Source organism: Amblyraja radiata, chromosome 5, assembly GCF_010909765.2.
Source record: "Amblyraja radiata isolate CabotCenter1 chromosome 5, sAmbRad1.1.pri, whole genome shotgun sequence".
Classification (NCBI taxonomy): domain Eukaryota; kingdom Metazoa; phylum Chordata; class Chondrichthyes; order Rajiformes; family Rajidae; genus Amblyraja; species Amblyraja radiata.
This window is the reverse complement of record NC_045960.1, coordinates 53,867,711-53,880,648: the sequence shown is the minus strand read 5'-3', so window position 1 is coordinate 53,880,648 and position 12,938 is coordinate 53,867,711. Positions and strand designations below refer to the sequence as shown.

At 42.5% G+C, this 12,938-nt stretch overlaps 1 protein-coding gene across 3 annotated transcripts in view; it reads left to right on the top strand.

Moving 5' to 3' along the window:
• soga3 (SOGA family member 3) overlaps positions 1–12,938 on the top strand; it is a 101,705-nt gene that overhangs the window by 35,368 nt on the left and 53,399 nt on the right. For all 3 annotated transcript variants that reach the window (XM_033021225.1, XM_033021227.1, XM_033021226.1), the window contains exons 5-6: positions 6,019–6,087; positions 10,518–11,732. In XM_033021225.1, coding sequence (XP_032877116.1) covers positions 6,019–6,087; positions 10,518–11,732 — 1,284 coding nt within the window. The remainder of the gene's footprint in view (positions 1–6,018; positions 6,088–10,517; positions 11,733–12,938) is intronic.

The window sequence follows — 12,938 nt, the reverse complement described above, 5'->3', positions numbered from 1 at the left end:
GTTCAGCAGACGATAGTCAATGCACATTCTCACTTTGCCATTCCTCTTCCTCACTATGACAATGGGAGAGGCATACGGACTTCGGGATTCTTTCATTATTCCGGCTGCCAGCAGTTCTTGGAGATGGCGCCGAACATCCTCAATGTCTGCAGGTGCGATTCTGCGGGATCTCTCTCTGAATGGTCTAGAGTCTCTGAGTCTTATGTGGTGTGTCACACCTCTCGCTAGACCCACATCCCATTCCTCTAATGAGAACACATCAGCTCTCTCTGACAACTTGTTGGCTAACCTAGCTCTCCATGCTTCGGGAATGGGTGAATCCCCAAAATTGAAGAGCTCAGGATCAATTGACATTGTTTTCGGAGACTTATTTGGCTCAATGACAGAGTCAACCAGGTACACTTGGGCTAGCACTGTACCCGCAGGAAGAGCAGTTTCTTTTTGAGATTCATTTCTCAGCATGAGTGTGAAGCCATTGGTATCCATAGCTGAGGGCGGAACCAGCACACCAGCAGGAAGGTTGGTACTTTCATCAGCCACCACCATTAGGATGATTTTATCCATAGGTTGCTGCTTCTCCACTTCACAGACAGCATATTGTGTGCTCCTCCAGGTGGGATTCTTAGAGTCCCAGGGCCCTGCCATTTCACTTGGCCGACCACATCCATTGGTGGATTACAAGGTGATGGGGATTGTTCAGAACGAACAGTGTTTATTCTCAGAGAGTGAATCTCATCGTTGCCTTTGAGTTCCTCACATTGGTACAGCAGGGAGCGCAATTTTGTTTTATTAGTGCCAATGACACCAGGAACTGGGTCAGGACTTGGCGAATCAGGGCATATTAGAGCCACCACGGGAACTATTTCTTCAACTCCCTTGGAATTAGGAGGCAGTCCCAGCTCAACTGCCACATAGCCTGTATATGGATAGCTAGTGTCACTCAGTCCCCATATGGCAAGGTCTTTGAGTGGGTGAATGGGCACATTGGGAAGGAATCTGGTGTGCCAACTCTCAAAGATGATAGTGACTCTGGAGCCGCTGTCTAAAATGGCTCTACAGGGTTGACCATCAATTTTCACATCAGCCATCATGGATGGGCCAACCAGTCCTTGTGGCAGGTTACGAGGCTGCTGTGTGTAGACTGGACCAACCTGCTTCGACTCAGCAAACCTTTTGTGTGACGCTTTATCTTCCTTACTTTTGCGCAGAGCACCGAGTAATTTTTGGATTACTTTTGGGCTGTTCTCTGGGGCTGTGCAGTGTGTGGCAATATGACCATTTTCTCCGCATCTGTAACAGAAGAAGCTCTCTGAGTCTTTGGCATTATGTGGTTTAGCTGCTGGGCTGGGTCTGGCCTTCCCATCCCTCTTTTTACGGTCTGCAGTCACAGGACTGTGAGATACAGACATCACAGTTAGCTGATGTTGTAGCTGCAGCACCTGTTGCCTCAACATTTGAACTTCGTTTTCTTTTTCAGTGTCTATAGTTTTCTTGGTGGGTTTGAATTTTGGCTCAGTGTGTGTGTCTTGCTGCTTTTCCCTTAGCTCACCAAGCTCTGCACGAAGCTCTTGAATCTCTGCCTTCAACCTTTGGTCTTCTGTAGCTTTGGTATTGGCTTGGTCTCTGACTTGTACTTGTCTTACTGTTGTAGTTAATTTTCGTCGAGCTGTCTCATATTCCTCCTCTTCACGAATCTCATTTAGGAGCTTTAAGAAGGTAGGAGGTTTCTCTTTTCTTTCTCCCAATCTCAGCTGTAACAGCATCATATCAGAGTCAGTAGCACCTCTAATGAGTTGGTGAATTCGAGCATGATCGGCTCTGTGGCTGAGAAGGCCTCCTTTTTGCACTACTTTGATCAACGAGCGTTCCAGCCTCCTTAAAAAGTCAGAGAGCTTTTCACCAGACTGTTGGTGAAGGCTCCTGAAGGCAAAATATGTCGTCTCCTGACACAGGCGTGCCAAAGGCACTTTCCAAGGCCTTTACATAGCACAGGGCTAGCATCTGGGTCGTTTAGTCGTACAGCCTGAATTATTTCCAGGGCCGGCCCCTTTAAGCTCTCGACTATTCTCTTTCGTTTCTCACGTTCAGAGCAGTCACATTCTTCAATCATTAGATAGGCTTGTTCGAGCCAATGGTCAAGGCTCTCCTCTCCTGGCGGTGTGAGAAGGTTTCCAGAGAACATCCGCAGACGTCGAAATGCATTGTTCTCACTGGTAGGTCTCATCGTTTTTCCCAACAGGTCTCCCACTGCTCGGATGATGGACTCTGGGGAGCTTCCTTGTGGAGTCTCTGTAGTCAGCGTGGCTTGAACATCATTTACTGATTTTCCTTCATCAGTCATTAGCTTGTTTAGCTTAGCTAAAAAATCATCAGCTGGGCTCACAGGTTCATTGAAGAGGAAAAATTTCCATTCTGAGCCTCCCTTCACTGGCTGCAGTTGGGGGGGAATGCGATCTGGCTGTACAACTTCACGGCATTCACAGAGTACCAGGTTGCTGCCAGTCTGAATGTCACTTTGGACGTCCCGTACCTTTACTCTCCCAAGTGCCTTTACTGTCTGAACAGTCTCTTCAATGTCTGCTTGGTCAGTATTAGTCGGCACGTCAAACAGGACAAAAGCATGGTTTGGGTCTAAGCATGCTTCACTACACCAGCTATGAAGCTTAGCTGCTAACTGAGAGTCTGCTTGAGTAGCCATTATACTACAACTGCTATAGGCACTTTAATACAGAAGTCGGGAAACAAAAACACTTCTTAAAGGCAAAAACTAACAGTAAATGAAATGGGAATCAATCTCAGCGGTGCCTCCATTTTGTGTAGCGCTTCTTTGCCCTCTACATGAGCTGCGCCCCAGGTTCATTAACTTTAATTCCCTTATAGGTGTTTTACTGGTGTTTCTCACACAGATATTCAAAAAAAAACAACACTCAATAAATCAATATTTTATAGTACCTTTAAGTATTAATTACTATGTGTGCCCACACACTCACTCACAGAAGCCGGCAACATTAAAAACAAAACAAGAATAACCCCAAGTTGCAGGCCTGGTCGAAGCTGGAGAGCGTCGCGGCCAAATACAGTGGAAGCCAACAAGTGCACCGTGCAGAAGCTCACAAGATGGCGGGGAGTTGGCTGACCAGAGAGGACCCCATGTGGCAGAAATCTTCCTTCTCCCTCGTTGTCTCCAGGGCTCAGCTAACCGCTGCTCTCACTCTCCTCGTAATCACAAAGTCCACACAGCGACAGTCTTTAATCCACCCCTCCGAGCTGAAGGGGTAGCAGTTAGCCTAGGCTTCTTCTGTCTTCTTCTGGACTTCTTCTCTCTCTCTCCTGGACTTCGATTACCCACAATTCCCAGCTCCCGCCCCCAAACCAATCACCACACAGGAAAAATGATCTAACTCATTAACAACAAATCAAAATGCAGAACACATATTCACAGCAAAACTTATATAAATCTCTTAATAAGAAAAACTAATATGAAGTTACACAGGGCTACATATGCTTAAATGCAAACAGTAGGCAAAATGTCCTGAGGTTTGTCTTGGATCATAAGGGCATATGTGATAGGAGTAGAATTAGGCCGTTCAGCCCATCAGGTCCACTCGGCCATTCAATCATGGCTGATCTATCTCTCCCTCCTAACCCCATTCTCCTGGCTTCTCCCCACAACCTCTGACACCCGTTCTAATCAAGAATCTATCTCTGCCTTTAAAATATCCACTGACGCCCCCCCCCCCCCTTCTGTGGCAAAGAATTCCACAGATTTACCACCCTCTAACTAAAGAAATTTCTCCTCATCTCCTTCCTAAAAGATCGTCATTTAATTTCTTGATGGTTCCAATTAGGTTAGTGGCAGTTTCAGTTCTTATCTCCTGGTATACCTCACATACAAGGATGTTCAAACTTGCTCATTCTCTGTTATTGTCCAATCTCAACACATTACAACAATCCCTTTCTGAGTCTGATGCCAGGACCTTTTAGTTCAAACTTCCTATTGTCCTGAATCCTATCATCACCGAATTTTAGTCCAATTTTGGAGAATATTCTTTACATCCTATTCCTGTATTTATCGCCTAATTGTGGAATTACAGGAGACTCCCTGCCCAATCCTCCACCTTCACAACCCCTGCAGCAGATCCTCATCTATCAGTGTCATTATACCCCTTTTCAAGTTTAACAGGAGCTCTGGAATTTTTTGCCAAAACAGTGAGACTTGATTTCAAAGTGCTGCCACATTGTGGGATCCCTTTCCAGTTCTGGACTTAATTTCCTTACTACTGAACATTGCGACAGAAGATCCAGAACATCACATGTTGATCTCCAATTGACTCTTAGTTATTTAGAAGATATGTTTCTGTCTCTTATTTCTTAAAATTTTTTTTAACCTATAACCTCCACTTCATTTAAAAAAAATGTTGTCATGAATGTGTCACAGGAAGTCCAGTATTTATTGCCCAACCCCTAATCACTCATGAGAAGATCATCTTGAATTGTAGTCTTTATGTTGAAGGTTTATGTTGTTTTGCATAGTGATTGCAAAGTTTTAAACTGAGACTATGAGGGAATTATGTAATATTTATAAGGATCGTTCTTTTCTTGCAGGGAAACTTAAACAGTGATTGTGTATTCATGTGCTTGTTGTCCTTGTCTTTCGAAAGATAAGAGGTTACAGGTTTGAAATGTGTAGGAAAGAACCGCAGATGGTGGTTTAAACACTTCTCAGTTCTCCGACCTGTCTGACTGTCCTTGATTACATTTTATCTCTGTTTGCTTTGTTGTTAACTTCTCCTAGCTAACAATAATCTATTCTACATTTTCCTTGATATCCATCCCCTTTGTATCATTTTCACACCTTATACTTCCTTATCTCTGTATCTCCCTCTCCCCTGACTATCAGTCTGAAGAAGAGTCTCAACCTGAAACGTCGCCAATTCCTTCTATCCAGAGATGCTGTCTGGCCCACTGAATTGCTGGAATCTTAGGCTAAACATTAAAGTGTCACTTACAAGTTGCTTTGGAAAATGGCAAGCAGAAAAAATTGCAAAAATCAATGTTCTGGAGGAACTCCGCGGGCCAGGCAGCATCTGTGGTGGGAATGGGCAAACAACCAATAGCTGAATTGATATTCTGCAAAACACAAAGTGCTGGAAGAACTCCGCAGATAAGGCAGCTTCAGTGGTGGGAATAGTTAGATGATGTTTCAGGCCCTAAATAGTTAGATGATGGTTCCGACCCTAAATGTCATCCCTCCGCAGATACGGCCTGACTGCGCCGCCGGAGAGCCGCTAAGAGTGGATGGGGCGGGGGGGGGGGTTGAGGGGGGATGGAGTAAATGCGTGGGGGGGGGGTGAGGGGAGGAGGGGGGATCAGGGGCGTCACAACGGGAAGCCGTCAGCCGCGAGCTATGGGTGCGTGGTGGAAAAATGCATTGGGGGAACGGGTTGCGTTGGGGGAATGGGTGAGTGGTGGAATATTGCGTTGGGGAATGGGTTGCGTTAGGGGAGTAGGCCTCCCATGTGACTGGGACCCAACGGGTCCCACTTAGTCTAGTTATATATGATGCTATTTTATGAAGTGTAACTGAAAGATGCTTGATCAAATCATAAATTTACTGAAGTGAAGCTGCTCATGGAGCTTGTAAATTAAATTATGTTGGCATTGAACCGTACAAGTAAGGTGGAAAATAATGAAAAGGATATGAATTTTTGCTGTGGTAAAATACAATCCACATAGAAATTTTAAAGAGGCTATTTTTTTTCTGAAGAAAATGACAGCTTAATAATTTTGTTTTTAATTGATCGTGAAACAGTACAGTTTTCAAATAACAATTGTGATATACGAGATGAATATAATGCAACAAGTTAAACCTGAACATTTGTAATCCTGATGGCAGAGAAGCTGCAATTGATTTTGCATAAATGGCTGATTAATTGTGTTAAGATGTAATGAGTATTTTTGCATACATAATTGATTAAATTAATTACCATCAGGATATCTCATTTCATTTTCCTTTAGTGTTCATTGAAGCGACGTGGAAGTAAAGATCTGCAAAAAACTGAAAAGAAACCTCAACAAAATCAAGAGGTAATGTGATCTTTTAAAAAACATATTAAGTAACTTTTCCACCGAGTAATATATTTACATGAATAATTTTATGAGAAATATTATCTATCTTAAATCCAGGTAATTTTACACAACCTAATTATTGGTGCAGAGAGATTGATTTGCCTGAATGGTGATATGGTGTGGCTTAGCAATATCAATAATATTGATAAAACTGGTTACTTTCAAAGCCTAAAACTGAGACTGTCATCATACACCACTGGAAGAATTCATACAGAGTCCAGTCTAACAGCCATTTGGAATTGGAGTGGTTGTATACAACCCAAGGTTTTTGCAACTAACTCTGAGGTGTCTGATACCAGTTATGACTGTGAAGTCCTTTTTTGTAGTGGGTGCGTGATGGTAAGAAAACAGATTAATTTAGGGGCCATTCAGGAAACACATATTGCCTTCCAGGCTCAAGAAGGCATTATCTCCATTCTGATATTATTTTCACCTTACTTGGGTTGTTATTGTTTCTGATGTCAAGTAAAACTAGTCAACCTGGAATAAATAACTAAATAAAGGTTACATATGAAGCTCTAAGCCTCATTAACACATTTAATGCCTATTTAGAGCATAGAACAGTGCAGCGCAGGAACAGACCCTCTTCGCATTATGTGTGTGCCGGGTATGATGCAAAATTGGCCTGTGCACGATCCCTATCTCTCCATTTCCTACATGTTCATTTAAATGCCTCTTAAACGCACAAATGTATCTGCTTCAGCCACCACTCCTGGCAGGGCGCTCCAGGCACCCACCCCTCTTTGAGTTAAAAAAAATCACCTTAAGTATTATCTTTTAACATCCCCCCCCCCTATTGACATTCTATTGTAACTTTTCCACCGAGTAATATATTTACATGAATAATTTTATGAGAAATATTATCTATCTTAAATCCAGGTAATTTTACTATTCTATTGACATTTCCACTTTGGAGAAAAGATTCTGATGTCAACTCTATCCATTCCTCTCATAATTTCATAAACTTCCATCATGTCTCCCCTTATCCTCTGAAGCTCAAGAGAAAACAATCCCAAGTTTGCCGAACCTGTCCTTATAGTTCATACTCTTTAATACAGGCAGCATTACGGTAAACCTCATCTGCACCCTCTCCAAAGTCTCCACATCTCTCTTGTAATGGGGCAACCAGAACTGTTCACTAACTGTTCACAGCTTTTCTGTTTGCCCTTTTCTTTGCCACAGCCAGATATGGGCAAGTTGTGCTATGCTTTTAGGAACTTCCCACATACTTGAATTCCTGCTCTTTGGGAATTCTAGGCTCCAATACAAATTGCATCGTTCCTCAATGAGGCCGTTTGGCTGGGATGGTAAAGATTAGTATGTTGGATTAATTGTTGGCGTCTGAGAGCCATTGCCATTTTGTTTGTTATGCCTCTTCTGAATTCCCTTCAAATGCAGCTGGATTTTGGAGATGGAATACATTGTGTGGAAAGTTATGTCACATGTGATTGGCCCAATGGCAGAGGATCAATTCCTCTGGAATGAATTTTCAGCACAAATGTTATACTCCTCATCTCAGTCCTAAATGGCCGACCCCTTTTTCTTAAACTATGACCTCTGGTTCTGGACTCCCACACACAAGCAGAAAGATCATCAAATAAGCCAGCATAGAAATGTAACTTGGCCATCTTTAACTAAGTAGGTGATCTTTTCCATGTAATACTCTGCAAAATGACTTGGTTTTCAACAAATTAATATGCTAAAAAAAATGTTGTAGCGGCACCTAGTGGTTAGACCAGTCTTGCTATGCAAATCCTCGGCAGTCACAGGAAGGAGTCACAAGATATAGGGGTGTGCCCTAGTATATAATAACCAAACTTCCTTCTCTCTTCCTCTTCCTCTCTCTTCATGATAGTGTCCTGCCACCTCAGCAGGAGCTCAACCGAGCCCACGAGGCAACAGCCTCTCAGCAACAACGATGACTATTATGTTAGAGTGCTAAACGTGCATGTATATCTAACCTACTATGCCTGAATAAAGAATCCATTTATTCACGACCTTTGTGCCTCTACAATGTGGTATTGCAAAGAAAGATAGAAAATAGGTACAGGAGCATTCCTGCTTTTTTCCCATATCCCTTGATTCCGTTAGCCCTAAGAACTAAATCTAACTCTCTCTTGAAAACATTCAGTGAATTGGCCTCCACTGCCTTCTGTGGCAGAGAATTCCACGGAATCACAACTCTCTGGGTGAAAAAGTTTTTCCTCATCTCAGTCCTAAATGGCCGACCCCTTTTTCTTAAACTATGACCTCTGGTTCTGGACTCCCACACACATCGGGAACATATTTCCTACATCTAGCCTGTCCAATCCCTTAAGAATTTTATATGTTTCTATATGATCCCATCTCATCCTTCTAAATTCCAGTGAATAGAAACATAGAAAATAGGTGCAAGAGTAGGCCATTCGGTCCTTCGAGCCTGCACCGCCATTCAATATGATCATGGCTGATCATCCAACTCAGTATCCTGTACCTGCCTTCTCTCCATACCCCCTGATCCCTTTTGCCACAAGGGCCACAAGGGCCACATCTAACTCCCTCTTAAATATAGCCAATGAACTGGCCTCAACTACATTCTGTGGCAGAGAATTCCAGAGATTCACCACTCTCTGTGTGAAAAATGTTTTTCTCATCATATCGGTCCTAAAAGATTTCCCCCTTATCCTTAAACTGTGACCCCTTGTTCTGGACTGCCCCAACATCGGGAACAATCTTCCTGCATCTAGCCTGTCCAACCCCTTAAGAATGTTGTAAGTTTCTATAAGATCCCCCCTCAATCTTCTAAATTCTAGCGAGTACAAGCCAAGTCTATCCAGTCTTTCTTCATATGAAAGTCCTGACATCCCAGGAATCAGTCTGGTGAACCTTCTCTGTACTCCCTCTATGGCAAGAATGTCCTTCCCTACAAGCCCAGTCGACCGATTCTTTTATCATATGTCAGTCCCGCCATCCCGGGAATTAACCTGGCGAACCCTTAATAGCAAGAATGTCCTTCCTCAAATTAGGAGACCAAAACTGCACACAATATTCCAGGTGTGGTCGCACCAGGGCCCTGTACAACTCCTTGTTCCTCTCCTCAAATCCTTTCGCTATGAAGGCCAACATGCCATTTGCTTTCTTCATTGCTTGCTGTACCTGCATGCCAACTTTCGGTGACTGATGTGCAAGGTCATCCAGGTCTCGTTGCACCTCCCCTTTTCCTAATCTGACACCACTCAGATAATAATCTGCCTTCTTGTTCTTGTCACCAAAGTGAATAACCTCACATTATACTGCATCTGCCCACTCACCGAACCTATCCAAGAACCTATCCCTGCAGCCTCATAGCATCCTCCTCGCAGCTCACATTGCCACCCGGCTTTGTGTCATCTGCAAACTTGGAGATGTTACAGTTAATTCCCTTGTATAAATCGTTAATATATATTGTAAATAACTGGGGTTCCAGCACTGAGCCTTTCGGCACCCCACTAGTCACTGCCTGCCATTCTGAAAAGGGCCCGTCAATTTCCTACTCTTTGCTTCCTGTCTTCCAACCAGTTCTCTATTTAGGTCAATACCCTACCCCCAATGCCATGTGCTCAAATTTTGCACACTAATCTCTTGTGTGGGACCTTTTCAAAGGCTTTTTGAAAGTCCAGATACACCACATCCACTGGCTCTCCTTTATCCATTCTACTTGTTACATCCTCAAAATATTCCAGAAGATTAGTCAAGCATGATTTCCCCATCATAAATCCATGCTGACTTTGACCGATCATGTCACTGCTTTCCAAATGCGCTGCTATTACATCTTTAACAATCGACTCAAGCATCTTCGACTCTACCGATGTAAGGGTAACTAGTCTATAATTCCCTGTTTTCTCTCTCCCTCCTTTCTTAAAAAGTGGGTTACTTTAGCTACCCGCCAGTCTACAGGAACTGATCCAGAATCTATAGAACATTGGAAAATGATCACCAATGCATCCATGATTTCTAAGGCCACCTCCGTGAGTACTCTGGGATGCAGACCATCAGGCCCTGGGGATTTATCTGCCTTCAGTCCCAACGGTTTACCTAACACCATTTCCTGACTCATGTGGAATCTCTTCAGTTCCTCCCTCCCACTAGATCCTCAGTCCCCTAGTATTTCTGGGACTGAGGATTGGGAGCATTGGTAAATTAATGCTCATCCATTTTTGCAATCTTAATAGTGGTCCTTAGTGATACTTCTCACATATTGATGGCTGAAATTATTCAATCAAATTGTCTTGTAAAATCTTCTGAATTACAAATTAATTCATGAAGCAGTGTTGCTCTTTAACTGATTGTCAGCTCTATAAAGTCATCTTTAATGATTCAAGGATACTTCAAATGCTAATAGTGGGATTATTTTGCTAATTATCCCAAAGGAGGACAATGATGATTTAAAATGCCAACTACTGTTCATCAAAGAAGAGGCAGTTTTAATGCGTAAGAAAATGGCAAAGATCGACAAGGAGAAGGACAGACTGGAGCGTGAATTGCTAAAGTACAAGTCATTTTATGGGGATCTAGAGAGTCCTTTGCCAAAAGGTGAAGCAGGAGGACCTCCTACAACCAGAGAAGCTGAACTCAAACTACGTCTACGACTGGTAGAAGAAGAAGCTAATATCCTGGGGAGAAAAATTGTCGAACTTGAGGTTGAAAATAGAGGATTAAAGGCTGAGTTGGATGATATAAGGGCCCACTATGAAAAAGGAGGCGTAGTTGGTGAAGATTACATGGGTGTCGGTGTTTCTGCTTTTCGGGATCAAAGTGAAGCCGTGTCAGAATTAAGACAGAACTTGCAGCTGGTTGAGGATGAAGCTGAACTACTGAGACGAAACCTGGCTGACTTAGAAGACCAAAATAAAAGACTTTCTGCTGAAGTCAATAAATACAAGTACAAAACAGGAACTGCTCAAGATGCTGCCAGGAATAGTGAGAATTCCAAAGTTACAGAAGTGCTACAAGAAGAACTAAAGTCAGCTAGAATGCAAATCAATGAACTCAGTGGCAAAGTCATGCAGTTACAATATGAAAACCGTGTACTGATGTCCAATATGCAACGCTATGACCTAGCATCCCATTTGGGTATCCGTGGAAGTCCCAGAGATAGTGATGCAGAAAGTGACGCAGGAAAAAAAGAAAGCGATGATGATTCTCGGCCTCCTCACCGTAAAAGGGAAGGGCCCATTGGTGGAGAAAGTGACTCGGAAGAAGTTCGCAACATCAGGTGTTTACAGACTCCACCAAGGTCCTTATTTTCTACAGATGGTAGATTGCTTCAAAAAAATCTCAAGGACCGACAACAGATGTCAGACATACGGCTGGAGGCAGAGCGACTGAGCAGAACTATAGATCGATTGATAACAGACACAAGCACAATAATAACCGAAGCAAGAATTTATGTAGCAAATGGTGATCTGTTTGGCAGAATTGAGGAAGAAGATGAAAGCAGTAGGATCAGAGAGCATGAACTTCTCTACAGGATCAACGCTCAGATGAAAGCATTTCGGAAGGAGCTGCAAACTTTCATAGACAGACTAGAGGTACCGAAAACAACAGATGAAAAAAACGCAGAGGAACCTTTGTCTGTTAGTCAGGTAAGTAAAGTTCAAATGGGTCGCATGATGAAAAATCAGCATTTTCAATTTAGTTAAATGCTGATAACTTCAATCAATGATTTAGATTTTGTACGATTTCTTAAAATTTGCTATTATTTATGGCACTTTAATAGTATATTTAACACAACAGGATAGTTTGTTTTTATTATTCCCTTGTGAAAAATACTATGACTTACAATGGAGAGATTTAAGGAACCCTTTGCTAGTTGTTAACATTGAACAGTAATATAATAGAGGTTGTGCATTTTGCCCTGCTTCCAAAATATTTTTCCACTGATTTTAGTAGAATTCTGCATAACAGAAACATGATTTTGAAAGTGGGGACCAAAATACAGATGTTACAGTTTTCCTCCTCTTTAGGCATCCCTCTGAATTGAGGATAACTTGCTTCCACTCCAGTTCCGTGGGCTCATAGTGGCTGATGAGGCCACTAGAGGATATAAGGGGTACTGCTGTGGGTGGGGCAGGACTTTCTTGATGGGGCAGGTGGGTATGTAGTTTCCAGGGCACTGAGCTCTTCCACTGTTTAGGATGGGCTCTCAAACAATGAACACATGGTTGTAAGTGTCACCTTCAATGCTTCTTCACTCTGCACGGTTATGGGCAAAGTGGTTTAATGAAATCAATGGAAACATTGCGCTTTTTCCAAGGATCTCTGAGAGCATAACTGAATCATTATAGAGGTTTATAAAATAATGAGGGGCAGAGTTAAGGTGAATGGCCACAGTCTTTTTTCCCAGGGTAAGGGAGTCTCAAACTAGATGGCATAGATTTAAGTTGAGAAGAGAATGATTTAAAGAGGGCATGAAGGTATAATTCCAACATTTAAAAGACATTTGAACATGGATGTGAATAATTTAGAGGGATATGGGCCCAAAAGCAAACAAATGAGACAAGCTCAGGTAGGCAACTTGGTTGGCAGGATTAAGTCAGGCCGAAGGGCCTGTTTTTGTGCTGTGCAACTCTATGACTCTGACTGTGCATTGTGGTAGGTTTGAGATTTTGATCCATGATCACTTTTTTCCTCATACAGCTGCCATAATTTATGCATTTAACACTGCCATTTCAGGACAAATTTGTATGTGCATATCCTGTGTACATTTTCCATAATTATATAACTTAAATGCAACAATATATTTAATGTTCCAGCTTTAATTTAAATTTTATTTTTAATTTCGAAGTATA